The sequence below is a fragment of the Magallana gigas genome, chromosome 9, assembly GCF_963853765.1.
Source record: "Magallana gigas chromosome 9, xbMagGiga1.1, whole genome shotgun sequence".
Classification (NCBI taxonomy): domain Eukaryota; kingdom Metazoa; phylum Mollusca; class Bivalvia; order Ostreida; family Ostreidae; genus Magallana; species Magallana gigas.
Genome location: NC_088861.1, coordinates 16,167,200 through 16,183,084, shown reverse-complemented (window position 1 = coordinate 16,183,084; position 15,885 = coordinate 16,167,200). Strand labels below are relative to the sequence as shown.

Sequence of the window (15,885 nt, the reverse complement as noted above, 5' to 3'; positions counted from 1 at the left end):
AGATTCATTCAGTAATGCAGTTGACCTCGATGAACTGACCTCGAACATAAGAAGATGCTCCATAAACTGACCTCGATCTATTGATGGTGCATAATAGTAGCTGGGAAGATGGCTTGATTTATAAACAAGGTTACGTTATAATGCTACCTCAATAGCAAGTTATGATGGCATTCAATGTTTTTCAGTCGGATTTAAATTATTTTAATTCACCTCTTTCTGTGTATACGTGTTAATGCTCTTTGAAGAGCTCTACCTAGTGTTCTGAAGAAGAAGAAGAAGATACATTAACATTTAATAATTACGTTAAAAATATAAAACAAGACAAGGAGTTTATGTACGGCTTTCCCCAAATTTATTTCAAAGTTAAATTTGTTGACGGTTTATAATGATAAAATTATGGTGTACAGATTCAGAATATTCGATATTTTTATAAAATACAGTATTTTTTAATTTTTTTACATCAAACTGATCATGTTGATTGCTTCTAGCTATCTATAAATCATTTTTGCCGATCATTCCTTTAAAAAGAATACTTGTTTTATTTTCAATTCAATTTTGCCTGGTATACCTATTCAATGAGTGTGTTACAAGGTCAAGAATATGGAATCACTAGTTGCTGAAAAATCTATAATGAAAATTTGTTACGGACAGACAGAAAAACGGACATACAGACAGGCACACAAGGGTAAAGCAGTATACTACCCTCTCCTTCGGAGCTTGGGTATAAACAACATAGGACCGTTAACTCGGAATGAATAACTTTTGAAATTAAATTAAATGTAGATTCAAATGTGCTCAAAATGTTCGACAATGAACTATATGTGGATTTTTTTCAGTCATGACCGGACTCGGTAAAAATTGAAAGCATCAAAAGAAATTAATTGCAATATCTATTCACTTTACACTAATTATAACTAAGGATTTTTGGGGAACCCGCAACTCTAATGAAACCAAATTAACCTTCGTTCTGGTTTTATGTTCAATTTTTTTTTGGTTGAATTGTGGAGCCACTTTTATTATGATGTTGAAAAGATAGTTATAAACTAACTAAGGAAGATATTTATTGAAAATATGAATAATGAAATAATCATATTTATTAGAAATAATGGGGTCGTGAGATTTAAACAAGTTTTTTTGTCTATTTATGTACTAAATGTGTTATTAACGAATGAAAATAAATCAATGCAAATTTTATTTTTAGTAACTAAATTAATAAACAGAAGACACTTATATAAAAACATTTCAGCCTTATATAGTAATACTTATATACTAATATATATAATCATATAAATATGAGATAAAGTGGATAAACCTTAAGAAAAGCCAACAGTGATTGGAGGTTTCCTCTTGTATCTAACCTTCTGGGAAGTCAAATCTGTTAACAATTATATATTAAGCATCTGTCGCCAAATTTTAATAAAGCCACACTTGAGTAACTCTTTGAAACTTTTAAAACTGAAAGATATTCCAGATACGCACCTCCAAGTAAAAATTCTTGGAGGTACTCACGTGTGGTCAAAATGTATTTTACATTTTAAAAAAAGAATAGTAACAGAAAATAAAACAGAACACTCTATTATAGCGTCCCAGGCAAGTTTTTTAATTACAATGTTCCTAATTCTAACTATTTTTTACCATAACAATGATAAAATATAAGGAATAAAGAATAACAAAGCAATTTGATATAAACTCAATCAAAATTTACTTATTAATAAGGGCTTTATGAAAAATGAAAAAGGTAGAGATAACCGACGATATAAGAATCACAACGTTAACATCTCGTGCGTTCCCAATTTGTACTTATAACAGCATTTCATAGAGACCCCACAATTCAACATAAAACCTTTGTGGATGGTTATTCCATTAGTTCTATATGTGGTCTAGTTCTGCGAAATTCGGATGCTGATGAACTGTCTCAATCTTAGATTCATCTCGTCCCATCCATACATGCCATTAAATTATTACAAAATGTGCAGGACAGTAGCGCGTGCTGTACGGTGTCTATCAGAAAGGTGAGTTACCTTCATGTAGCGGTTATGTTGACGTGTCGCTATATGACATTTTGCCCTTCATGGTAGGTCTTCAACACTTCCGGTTGAATTAGATTTACGGACAAGCCTGAAAATGATTTTTATGGTGTCTGTAATAAGATCTAGCAATCTATCAGAAATATTTTCAATTAAAAATAGCTGTTTAATTGTCTATATGACGTCATTTTTCACGGTTAAAAGTAAATAAAGCAAATATTGTTAAAGTAAACAAACACGGCGTGAACCGCAATCTGCTTGGACCACGTCAACTGATATTAAAGGTTCTTGGGAATGCATGCGCCGCATTTTACTCAATTAGTTTTATGATTTTTGAAAGCAGTTAAAGGCAGGGAATTGATCGAATTGAGTCTTGAAAAACACATCCGAAAAACATAAGTATCGAACAACTACAATCATGGTCGAGTAATTAATTACTAGATTACAATTTTTTTTACATGAACAGTTGAGTATTTTCAACACCATTCGGTAGTGGCAACGACTTTCTAAATAATACAAAGTAAGAAAGGGGCATTAAAAATTTTGACCAGTTTATATGTTTCTATTCACCCCCTCTGAATTTATTACAATTTTATAACACAAATTCTACATGCTTTCTATGAATGCAGCCTTTCAAGACAATGCAACACCACTATTCAACATCTACTTGTTAAAAACATATTGTCAATGTCTGTTTCATGCGCGGATCCAGCATGAATAATATAAATTTTATTGCCAGCGGAGTAAGGTCAATATATACTTAGTTTAATAGTAAAATATTTTTAGTATTATCATCTTTCCGTTTTTAGCTCACCGAGACGAACGTCGGGGGGAGCTTACGGTAAAGGCCTGGCGTCGGCGTTTAGACAAGGTTAAGATTTTTATAGGTCCTGTATCTAAGTTATTGTTCTATCTTAACCAAACTTGCATGGATGATGCATCTGGACCTACTTATGGACTTAAAAACTTGGGATGTTGAATCTGGGCCATGAATATCAGATCCTGGAGGAGGTTAAAGTTTTAAGAGCTTGTTAAAGGTTTTGGTGCAGGTCCTCTTTAATAGCCATTTCTAAGTTACTTATGGTCCTAACTTCACCAAACTTGCAGGGACGGTGCCTATTATGATACTAATGCACCTGACAGGCTTGAACGCTGAATCTAAGCCATAGGTTTCGAATGCTGGATGAGGTTAAGGTTTTTAAAGCTTGTTAAAGTTTATAAAGCAGGTGCCCTCTGATGATTATATCTTAGTAATTACCAGTCCTAACTTCACCAAACTTGCATGGATGATGCGTCTTATGATACTTATGCACCTGACAGGCTTGCATGCTGATTCTGAGCTTTAGGTTTCGGATGCTGAAGAAGTTAACGTTTTAGAGCTGGTTAAACTTTATAGAGCAGGTGCCTTCTGATGATTATATCCTAGTTATAACTGGTCCTAACTTGGATGGATGGTGCGTCTTATGATGCACATTACAGGCTTGAATTCTGAATCTAAGCTATGGGTTTCGGATGCTGGGCGAAGTTAGTTTTTTTTTTTGAGCATGGATGGTGCTTCTTATGATACTGAAGCACCTGACAGGCTTGAATGCTGAATCTGAGCTATAGGTTTCAGTTGCTGGATGAGGTTAAGGTTTTTAGAGCTGGTTAAACTTTATAGAGCAGGTGCCCTCCGATGATTATATCTTAGTTATAAGCTTATAACTGGTCCTAACTTCACCAAACTTGCATGGATGGTGCGTCTTATGATACAGATGCACCTGACAGGCTTGAATTCTGAATCTGAGCCATAGGTTTCGGATGCTTGGCGAAGTTAGTTTTTGTGGAACTGGTCACATGTTTAATAGCTAGAAGTACTTTTTCAAACTTGCAAAGTTCAAATTATCAAAGGTTATTAAAAAAAACTCCTACCTCACACAAACTTGTTTAATGGATGTGTTTGTTGTAAAATGATATAACATGATTCCTTCGATGTAGTATTGTATGATATGGAACATAATTGTTTTATATGATACAATATTTCATCATTTATTATGTTGTAAAAATGTTTTTTGTATATTGTGATATGATATTGTATCATGGTATTGTTAAATATAGCATATTTTGTATATTACGATACAATATTGTATAATATGATATTGGATTATATATTATTGTATCACATGATATTTTTCCATATGATATTGTAATATATCATATTAAATCATATGATGTGATATTGTAATATGTAATATTGTATAATATGATACGATATTGAATAATACGAAATTGTATTATATAATATATTATTACATGACATGATATTGTATGATTTAATACAATGTTGTATCAAATTATATTTAATATATGATACAATATCATACAATACAATACAATATCATATTGTATCATACAATATAGTATCGTATGTTACAATTTTGTGATATGAAATTTTATCACATGATACTATATTGTATCATATATTCTACATTATGATATTGTATTAAGTGATCAAACACCAAAATGTTTTACACGATAATTCCCATATCATATTATATGATACAATATCATATTTTGATACAACGGTGTATCATATGTTACAATATCATATTGTATCATTATATATTGCAGTACTATATTGTAACATATAATATATATTTAATAGTTTCATAGGATGCAATATCTTTTTAGCTCACCTGAGCCAAAGGCTCAAGTGAGCTTTTCTGATCACAGCTTGTCCGTTGTCTGTCGTCGTCGTTGTCGTCGTCGTCGTTGTTGTAAACTTTTCACATTTTCATCTTCTTCTCAAGAACCACTGGGCAGATTTCAACCAAATTTTGCACAAAGCACCACTAGGTGAAGGGATGCAAGTTTGTTCAAATAAGGGCCACGCCCTTTTCAAGGGGGAGATAATTGAGAATTATTGAAAATTTCTTGGTATTTTTCAAAAATCTTCTCAAAAACTATTCGGCCTGAAAAGTTTCAACTTGTGTGGAGTCATCCTCAGGTAGTGTAGATTTAAGTTTGTTCAAATCGTGGTCCCCAGGGGTAGGGAGGGGCCACAAGAGGGGGATAAATTTTCATACAGGAATATATAGAGAAAATCTATAAAAAAAAAATCTTTTAAAAACTATTTGGCCAAGAAAGCTCAAATTGGCGTGTGACTATCCTCAGATAATGTAGATTCAAATTTGTTCAAATCATGGTCCCTGGGGGTAGGGCGAGGCCACAATGGGAGATAAATTTTTATAGATAGAGAAAATCTTTAAAAATCTTCTACTCAAAACTATTAGGCCAGGAAAGCCCAAATTTGAGTGGAAGCATCCCCAGATCGTAAAGATTCAAGTTTGTTTAAATAATAGTCCAGGGGTAGGGTGAGGCCACAATGGGGGATGAATTTTTACATAGGAATATATAGAGAAAATCTTTAAAAATCTTCTTTTTAAAGACTATTTGGCCAGAAAAGCTTAAACTTGTGTAGAGGCATCCTCGGGTAGTGTAAATTCAAGTTTGTAAAATCACAGTCCCTAGTGCTTGGGCGGGGCCGTGATGGCGGTTTGAATTTTTACATATGAATATATAGAGAAAATCTTTAAAAATATTGTGGGAAAGTTTTCGGTCCAAACTCAGTACTAAGTTTGAAAGCTCAGGTTATGCAGATTTAAGTTTGATGAAACCATGATTCCCTAGAGAAAAGTAGGGCCATGAAATGGGGGGGGTATATAGGAATAGAGAAAAATCTTCTTAAAGGTACAACAACAAAAGGGGCTTGGTATTTACCAAAAAAAAAGAGGTGGATAAAAATTGGCAGATTTTCAATTTTTTTAGCAATATCAAGATATTTTGATACTGTAATGCTAATTTGATTAGAATTAAGGCAATTGTTGCTCAGGTGAACGATGTGGCCCCTGGGCCTCTTGTTATATGATTGTGTTGATTAAGATTGTATCTTACAATACTGTATTTAATGAACATATTATTATCAAACTATTTTTAACGTATGAAATACGATGTTGTGTCAAAACGGTATCCATTAAATGTCGTGGATCATTAACTATGGTTTTTATATAACATGATAAAGGTGGTATTAAAAAGATGATGCCTCATCTCGGTGAGCTTTGTAATCTGTGATTATCTATGGGGTTGGGGTTTTTTTTGGTTTTTGTTTTTTTTTTTGGTTAAATTTAATCAAAAAAATAAAATTTGAAAACCGATAGAGGAAATTTGGACTGGAATGTGTATAAAAACTGTGAATGAAAACTTAACGGTTTTTATCTATTTAGTGTCAATACCATTCATAAACTGTATTTCATTTTTAAAAGAGTTAAGCAAATTTTATTATTTTCACAACAAGGAAAATCTCAATCTTAGTGTAAATATTTAATGGATTTTTCTTAAATATTTCAAAAGATATTCAATGGCCATTACCTCACCAAATAGGTCATTGGCCTACTTTTTGAAAAAAAAGCTGGTCAATGACCTACTTTTTTAAAGTGAAAAATAACACTTCCATAAAAGGTCTATAACACACAATAGATGGTTTTTATTCTCATCAGTGCATTTTTTTCATTTGAGTAAACGTCATCCTTAACAGTTGAAATTCAAAGTGTCATGATTGACAGTTAATGTTTAATGTCGGAGTAAAACGCTGATGACGTGTTCTATTACCGGCTAAGACACATCATTTATCCTCTAAACAACATTCTTTATATGTTTCAAACTTTCGTAATACTTAGTATCGAATTTCAATCGGTGAAGATACTCATCCCTCGTCCTGTTGTAGATTAACTGATCCATGCAAAGTAAAGTATGCCCCTGGTAATTGGAGTGAAATTTATTGGCAAAGAATTCTGGCCGACGAGCTAAACGAGCGAGATCTTCGATTCCAAAAATGCAAATCGATCGAACATATTTACCACCACATGGCCAAGAATTCCAGTTTTTGAATCGGGAAAGAAATGGCTTCTGTATTCCAAAATCTGTTTCCAGTTTTCCTGCCAAAACAAATAATCATTTATTTGGTCAACATTTATCAACTTATTTAGTTAAAATGAAAAACAAAAACGGGGAAAACTCTCTTAATGGTAAAGAGACTACCTACCTTTGAAACTTCCAGGTATTTCTAGCTGAGGATTATGAATCAAAGTTGCAAAAAATGTTTCATCTGGAATGCCCGTTTTATTTACCCATTCAAGGAAGTCAGCAGCTACCCTGTTAGTGATGACGTATTCCACAAATCTTCTGTTCAGTGTTACGTGGACAGATCCTTTTACCGGAACTATATCGTGGGGAGGTTTCTCTTTTATATTCCATCTATCTTTGTTAGCCCTAGAATAGGTATTCAGGAAAGTTAAAGGGACTTGGACACGATTTGATTTAAAATTTTCAAATTTTATTTTTCCATTTTCAGTGTTTATACTTATTTATATAGAAGTTTATAATGCTTTGTCAAAATTTGAAAGTCAAATATCAAATTATAAGCAAGATACAGAATTCATAATTCTTTTTTTTTTTTAAACAAAGCTCAATATTGTCATTTTTTACATATGTGTTGTATTGGTGTAAGTTTCAATCAAATGTATCTTTCTTTTGCTGATAATAGTATTTATGATGATATTGAATTATTTTAAATTATTGTTTACATGTCATTTTGTCTAAGAAATGGTAATTTTCTATATTGTATTTTTTGTAAACAACTATAAGACTCGAGCTTTGTTTACATAACAGCCAATTCTTACCTCTGTAACTCGCTTGTAACTTGACTTTAACATTCAATATTTTGGTCAATCATTTAAAATGCACAAATTAACCTTTTTATACATAAAAAATAAAAATAAAATTTTTGATCTTAAATCGTGACCAAGTCCCTTTAATGAAATGTACGTAAAATGTTTAAAACAAGTATTGAATAGACAAGTACAGCGCTGTGACAAAAGTATTCACGATTTTTGAAAAAAAATCGCGGACGTAAACTAAGACGCGCTTCGTAAATTGCGACATAATCATAAATAACCGACTTACTTTTATCAATACTTGGTGAGGTGGTCCTTAGACTTGATAAAAGCTAGAGGATGTATTCGTACAAAGTTTTCTCTTGGTGTTTGGAGCTTAATTTTGCAGAGTGTTTTTAATATTTAGTCATATTTTTTTCATTTTATTAATGTGCGGTGGTTGAGCTTGCCTGGCCATACAATTGTAGGAATATGATGTTGTTGTATGTATATTTGGGTAATACGAGCTATGTGAACGGGGGCGTGGTCGTAATGAAAAAGATTGGTTGTGTAGAGGAAATGTCAGTGAGTGACAGTCCAAATTTGGTCTCCTAATATGAATACATACAGTATTTGACTGCATTAATATTCCCATTAACCTACATACGGCACCTTCCCTGTGGTAGGTAATGCATCCTGTTTCTTGTTCTGCCTGATACTGTCCACAATCATCATATTGATTATTTTGGCAGGTCGGAGGTTCGCATTAAGCACAAAAATATTAAAAAGCTTAAAGTTTTAGAATAGCACTGCACTGTGTTCCAACTGGACGAACGCAAGTGGGCGGACACCCGAGTCTTCAATTTTTTGGGTGTACAAGCTATCTTGATGTCTGGGAGAAGTTTATTCTATTCTCTGATGCTTCGTGGAAGAAATGAGTGTTTGTGAAACTAGAAGTCACCATTTCAAGTTGATATTTGATAGGCAAGCTAGTGGGTATTGCGTGAAGGTCGTACGAGTGGTGTTTCTGTTGGTGACAACCTGGTCATTCGATTACTCTTTAAAATAACATTTTGTCTCGTCTTGCCATACCATTACGTTGTTCAAGTGACTGCCATCTGGAATGTTGGATCATGCTGTCCACACATGATCTGTTGCCGACATAACTTGATGAACGTCTTTGTACTATTTCTAGAGTTTGGATGTCTTTCTGGATGTAGCTGTCCCAAACAGGTTAAGCAAACTCCAGTTAAGGCCTGGTTAATGATTTGTATGCATTTTCCTTAATGGATGTGAAACTGATGTTTAAATAACGGCGTAATTAAGAAGCCCAGTGCCTTATTGGCCTAGCAACAGATGTTATAATGTGGTCACTCCAATTCAGATTTGATGTTATATAAGACATCAGAGATATTTTGTACTTTTAACATGTTCCAGGATCTGGCCATGTAGTTTGTATTTGTGGTCTATTGGCATGGCCTTCCTGCTGATTGACAAGACGTTGCACTTTCCAGGATGAAAATCAAATTTCTATCTCCTTTCTCAAATGCCAAATTTAATTAGGTCGGCCTTAACTGTTTGGGTGTCCGATTTTGATGTGTTACAGTAAGGTACACCAGTGTTGTCTTACTGTGGCCCTCTAGCATATCATTGATATAATAAAAAGAAGCAAGCTTGGTCCAAGAACCGACAATTGGGGTACTTTCGACTAAATACCGGCGTAACTGGACATTTCCTCGTTGACAATTCCAGCTTGAGTTCAGTTGGAAAGTAAACTCGCGATCCAGTTGTTCACATTGCCCTAGATTCTATAGGATCAAAGGTTTGATGAGAAGGCTGTGACCAACTTTGTCAACAGCCTTGGAAAAGTCCATAATAAGCACATCTGTCTGCCTTCCAAAAGCAAAGTTGTTGATAACGACATCAATAAACACAATACGTTCGGTTTCACAGGACCTTTTGCTGCCGATTTTACCACACTATAAGCCTTCGAATTCTCTGGAGAGGGAGGCACATGCATAGCTGTAAGTAGCATAGGGCTCTTTAGATGTTATACACTCTGATTTTCTCCTAAAGTTTTCAGACTCTCATCAGAAAAAATGACAATGTTTTAAAAATTATATACTGTTAGTTTTTCTTTTCAAAAGAACACAAGGCAACCCTTTTTCCATGTTGATCTCGGAAAGTACCATTTTTTCCCTATTAACTCATCGCATAAAATATATAAAAATCATGCAAAAATCTTAAGTATGTCCGTTGGTGAATACAGTTATTAGCATATCTGTGTCATTAAATTTACTAGTAATTCCTTTTATCATATGTCTTTCACTCGTTTTTGTGTCTTTAATTATACAGTTACGACGGTCTTTCTTTTCGACGATTTGATCTCACCAGTCGACAAATATTTTTTCCCCAAAAATTCACAATAACTAATATTTTTGCCCCTTAAATTTCATATCCACGATAATTTGTTTTGTTATCGCTGTTATTTTTACCGATCTCCTAACCATTGTAATTTCAGTTTGTTAGCATTAAATTCCAGACTGCAGACAATAAAACATACAGATATAACGTCACTTCCGTGTGAAGATAACTCTGTAAGAATTTAGATGGTCAACAGGGCATATTAGTAGAGTTACCTCCCATTCACCAAGCGAAGCCCACGCTAGAACGACGTCACTGCGTAAATATTGTGATTTTTTTCTGTCTTAGTGCTGTAGGCTATATCCAATCATATGAATATTTTTAGAAACAACTTCTGTCACTTCATCAAAATGTTTGTATAAACATGTAGTGTTGTTATCAGTGAAAAAACTATAAGTATAATATCGGTGCTTTATTTCTTATATAAATTAAAATAAATTGAAGGTCCACATCTCAGAATTATCTATTTTCCACTTTGACATCACATTTGCGCTGTATCTACAAAGGAACTTACGATCATTAATCCATTTTGTCTTCAGCAATGATTTCTCAATGCGATCCGTAATACATTGATAAATCCACTGGGAGTTTTTCCAAACCACTTATTCTTTTGAAACATATTTAAATGTTTCTAAGTTAATGCAAGAGTAACAGAAACTGATAGATGATTAGTTGATGGATTTGGTCAATTTAAAAAAAGGTTGACTATGCTCTTAGTGAGTGAGTAAGGCTGAACCAGATTTCAAACCTTAACTTCAAATTTTCTTGCTACCCGAGAAGTACAATATTCACCGAGCCGAAGGCTAAATCATCGTATTGACCGAAAGAGCAGCAATGATTATTTTATTATATAATTCAGCGACGAATTGATACAGACATATCAAATTGAATGTTATCGGGCGAAAATTTGAGATTGAAGCCATAGCCGAGCATAATTGAGAAACGCGATTTTTCATTGGACGATCTATTTTAGTCATATGTAGAGGAAATCAAATGTTTTATTGACCTCCTAGGTCACGTGCTGTTCTGTTTTTTCGGGACAGTGGATAAAAACCAATCAGAGAGCTAGGAATTAATAAATCATATAATAATACTCAATATTTGTGGAAAAAAAATTTCGGATGTTTGGTTGTCAAATTTTGAGTCCCTGCGAGTTCCGGTAATTTTTATTTAAGATTAGAATACATTCTTGTTTAACTCCAATCCTGGTATTCAGGTCTGAAATTTCATATTGATATCATGAATAATTTTTGGGAATTTTTCTGTACAAAATATGTCGTAAAGATTAAGAAAATTGTCGATACATTTAAGCATGAAATAACGCAATGAAACATTTTACAAACTGTAAAATATTTATCATTTTTTATCATCTTTGAAAAAAAACAAAAAACAGGTTATTATTTTATAAATCGTCTGACAAGATTTTACGGAAAAAGTAAGAAGAACCAATACAAAAAAAAATAACAAAGGAAGACTTTAATTTTAAAAAAACATGCGCAAACCTTTTGATGGTGCCCTCTCCATCGTTGGAACCGTTGTAAACTTTTAATATTTTTACTAGTTCATAATTTGTACGAAGAGGAAATTCCTGTCCGGTTAAATTAATAAAATATTTCCATTTAGGAATTGATAAAAGGTCTTTCATTCATGTAAGTTCTGGTAATAGAACACTCATTGTTCCCCAATTCACTTCAATTCTTTTGGACGCCATCTTCACATTGGGAAAGCATCGTACAATGCATGAAAATTCATTGAAGACGTTTCCTATTGTTTTTCCATCCACGTGAACACAGTAACTGTTTTGTGGTCGGTAAATGGACCTCAGAAGAATTTCAAACTGCTCTGGGCTTTTATAAACAAGAATGCTGTAGGCAATCGGAAAATTCCTCTCCTCCTCTGATAACGAATCCATAATGTATCCTTTTGTTTTGATGAAATTTTCACATGCTTTTGTTTGTTGGCAAAATGACTGCGATTCATAAATTACATTCATTTCACGAACTTTCTTGATTTCTTTGTCGTTTTGTTCAAACAGCAAACCACAGTCTACGTTTGGCACAACTCTTTCAGAACCAAAGTACTTCTGTGGTGTATGTCCAAAGGTTGGTGTTTGCGGTTGTTTATGATACAAAGGCGAGAAAGAGGCATCAAATTGTGGTCCATTGTCGAACAATTGGACACTCCTCTGCAAGAACAGATCATCAGCTTTCCTACTTTGCTTCGCTCCTGTTGGGCCATGGTTGTTCGAATTGAAGACGGAATCTCCTGCCATAGTCATTTGAGACATATAACTATAGAAGATCAGAGTGCAAAAAAGTAAAATAAACCAGAAACAAACTAATGCATAACGGACACATCTTTTTCTTGTAGTTTGATGTGATGACAATGAATTCATTTTATCACGATGAGAAAAAACTTCAAATGTAATGGCTTTTTTTCATCATCTGCTAATAAAGGCTTATCTATATGCGCAACGTGATGAAAAAATGCAAATGAGTTGTATAATTGCATGTACCCAAAGGATCTTTTGACAAGCGACATATATAAAGTGCTCAATCATAAGTACACTGTCACATCATCATTTATAACTATATACCAGTATACTTTTTTCCTCTCTAAAAACATATGCGCTGCATTTTACGAAGAAAGTTTCGACTTGACTGTATATTTTTTTCCCTTCAAATGCAAATATCAATACAATGCGCAAAATTAAATCGAAACCAACATTTTCATAAATTTTATTCTTTTGATGTATATTCAGAGGTGGTGCACGAAGAAAAAATTGAAAAATTATCATATGTTCAAAGTTATTTTGAATAAAGAGATATCCTCCATTTTTAAACATCATTGTTAGATCGGTTAGAAGTATATATATATATATATATATATATATATATATATATATATATATATATATATATATATATATATACGTGTATCATCCAGATCAATTGTATAATCTGTGTGATGTATTCTACAAAGCGTCAACACTCTTTCATTCATTCTTTCCTTTATCAACAGGGGCCCAGGGTCGGACTCATCCCTCCCCCCCCCCCCCCCCCTACACACACACACCCACGTACACACATACTTTCATCACAAGCGCAGAAGAAATTTTTCATAAATTTACACATTAAAAATTAAATTATTATGGAGGTGCCCCCCTTGTTTGGATGCATGCAATAAGGGAATTGAAAACACGAATTCAGCAGTGAAGTTGAAGCTACGCACCTTCCCCCTTCATTTATGCAATAAATGCACACCTCACAACCTTATTAGCATAATCGGAGCATTTCTGATTTTTATATTTACGAAAAGCTAAAAAAAAAACGAGAACTCCATAAATACGTCATTCACGGGATTTTAACGAGACCGGTTCAAGACTCTTGCAAATCGAGAGAGAAGTTTAGATCGAAAAAATAAGTAAAAGTTTATGTTTATTCTATCAGCTAGCTTTTTAAATTATTTAAAGTTGCAGAACAATTGTTTATTAATATCAATTCGAAGTTTTGGGTGCTTAGCCTTATCTCGTTAAATATTGTTCAGCATGAAACCGTCTGAACAGCAGTTTTCGATTTTGTCAACAGTCTGAAACGTGCTAGGGGGTAGCCATGAATCGCTAAGAACATGCTCACTTACAATGTTAAACTAGATAAATACCTTTTTAAAAACCTGCAATGCAATAATTTCACTGCATGTGTTACCAAAATGTTAATAAATAATATGGTCGTTGTGAAATGTGACTTGAAAGACATGTTTTAGTATGAAATGGGTATGCAGGTGTATTATAGTCAGTTTTTACACATATTGGTACCTAGCACACGTTAAAAAAATATTGTATGTTTTTCCTAGAATATTGAGTTTGTGTCAATCATGTAACGAGCAGAGTGTTTATGAATCAAGGGTCTGCATATAACATTATACGACTTTGAAAGTAGATTTGATTATGTTTGTAGTGCACAGAGAGAGAGAGAGAGAGAGAGAGGGTATGAAAAGCCATTACAAATTTTATAGTTATATGTCAGTTTCCACTTAATGAGTTGTTACAGCTATTATCATGGTAATGTTTTGAGCCATGTCTCAGATACTTCATGTGCCCATTAAAAAGTGTAATCTGGGATACACCCTTTTGTTTTGATAATGACAACATTTAGCTTTGTAATGATAGCTAGTTTATCATTTTTCTTCTAATCTATCGGTTCACCTGCGGCCTCCAGATGATCTGAAGATTAGGAATATAGAAAATATTGTCAATTTGATATTGCTAATGACCCAGTCAAGTCTGCTGAAGCCTGGAAGGTACTTCTTTGTCATGTAATAAACTTACAACGTGTCCTCCACATGTAGATATATTTGGTTTAAGCTGATTGAAAGCCAAGCAAGGTCATCTAAATAGTTACAATGTCTTGTATAAAAGGGAAAGATTTGTATGGGCATCTTGTTGCAACTCTGCATGATTATCTGTATTTAAAGTGGTGGGAACCTCTGAAAGGAATACTAGGAGTTTGAAAATATTATAAACTTAACGAAATGTCTTTTACACTCTCTGAGAAAATGGGATTTGCAGAAATCCAATGAATTTCTCATGCTGGTTAGTTATTCAGATTAGTTTTTGTTATTGACACAATCTTATTTTGGTGGACATAGATCTATGTCCACCAAAATAAGATTGTTCTAGAATGGTGATAGTTGCAACTCATGCAGACATTCATATGTTTCATAAGTGTTTATGACTTTGATCTTTGTTCAATATATTTAATATCTTTCTGTCCACTGAAAATCTAAATATCTTTGAAGTTACACCAGTTGGTAACAGGGGCAGTTGGTTTCTAGTGATTCTGTTTAAACTATTTGATTCATAACATTTATCATATGCGTGCAGAATTGATTAAGCCAGGTTTCCTGATTTTGTCGTATAAGTGATACATTGTACTGCTTTAAAAAGTATATATCACTTGTGACTTACTAGTATATTAGTACATATTTCATTTGTAAAATCATTCGACAAATTTAAAGTGTTTTGTAGTACTGAATTGTTTTTTACGGCTTTTAAAATTACTGAAAGTACATGCACATGATGCAACTATCTTTTGACGTTCTATATATAACAAAAAGAAACTGTCAGCTGGGTTAAAAATTAGTGGCGAAATGATGTAATACATGTATGTACAATATTATATAAATAGTGCCTGTTTGGGAGGGTAACAGTTGAAATTGACACCCCGAGAAAACCATTGTCAACCGACGCGAAGCGGAGGTTGACAATGGTTTTCGAGGGGTGTCAATTTCAACTGTTATCCTCCCAAACAGGCACTATTTATTTTGTTATACTGAATGTCTTAATTTTTAAGAAAATTTTACTGCTTTTATATAGGAATAACGTGAATTCTACAGCGAACCGTACGCGCATAATTTTCGCGCATGTAACATTTTTTAATGTTACCCGTTGCTAAGTGCGTTGCTAATGCTGAGGGTAATTGCAAATATTATTAACTGCGTCTTAACCAATCAAATTTCAGTATTTAACATGAAAGTATAACAATAGAAAAGATTACATTTTTAGTATCACGTTCTTGAAATAACTGCATTGAATTATATATAAGTATTTGATGAGTGCACAATGTTTGCAAAAATTACATGTATTTCTCTTAACACTTTATGTTTATTCTATTTAAGTTTCCAGACCATGACATTAATGAATATTTCTTGAATGGAATGCATGAGGAATAGGATGGAACCTTATT

The 15,885-nt window shown here is 33.3% G+C and overlaps 3 protein-coding genes across 3 annotated transcripts in view; 1 reads left to right on the top strand and 2 right to left on the bottom strand.

Moving 5' to 3' along the window:
* The window catches only part of LOC105328260 (actin-related protein 6), a 54,642-nt gene that overhangs the window by 20,905 nt on the left and 17,852 nt on the right, over positions 1 to 15,885 (bottom strand). The gene's annotated exons all lie outside the window — the stretch shown is intronic.
* LOC105337673 (uncharacterized) overlaps positions 1 to 15,885 on the top strand; it is a 50,311-nt gene that overhangs the window by 26,611 nt on the left and 7,815 nt on the right. The gene's annotated exons all lie outside the window — the stretch shown is intronic.
* Positions 6,458 to 8,452, bottom strand: LOC136271382 (beta-1,3-galactosyl-O-glycosyl-glycoprotein beta-1,6-N-acetylglucosaminyltransferase 4-like). Its single transcript, XM_066071309.1, has 3 exons — positions 8,385 to 8,452; positions 7,108 to 7,334; positions 6,458 to 7,000 (listed from the first exon to the last, which is right to left on the bottom strand). Exons 1-3 carry the CDS (start codon positions 8,450 to 8,452, stop codon positions 6,699 to 6,701), a joined length of 597 nt encoding a protein of 198 aa, XP_065927381.1. The 3' UTR covers positions 6,458 to 6,698.

What these genes read in the sequence shown, in the direction of transcription:
- LOC136271382 (XM_066071309.1), bottom strand. Translation starts at nt 8,452, where the DNA reads ATGATGATTGTGGACAGTATCAGGCAGAACAAGAAACAGGATGCATTA. An exon ending in CCTACCACAGGGAAGGTGCC is followed by an intron (nt 7,335 to 8,384) that starts GTATGTAGGTTA and finishes TACCTATTCTAG; the next exon opens with GGCTAACAAAGATAGATGGA. An exon ending in AATACCTGGAAGTTTCAAAG is followed by an intron (nt 7,001 to 7,107) that starts GTAGGTAGTCTC and finishes TTGTTTTGGCAG; the next exon opens with GAAAACTGGAAACAGATTTT.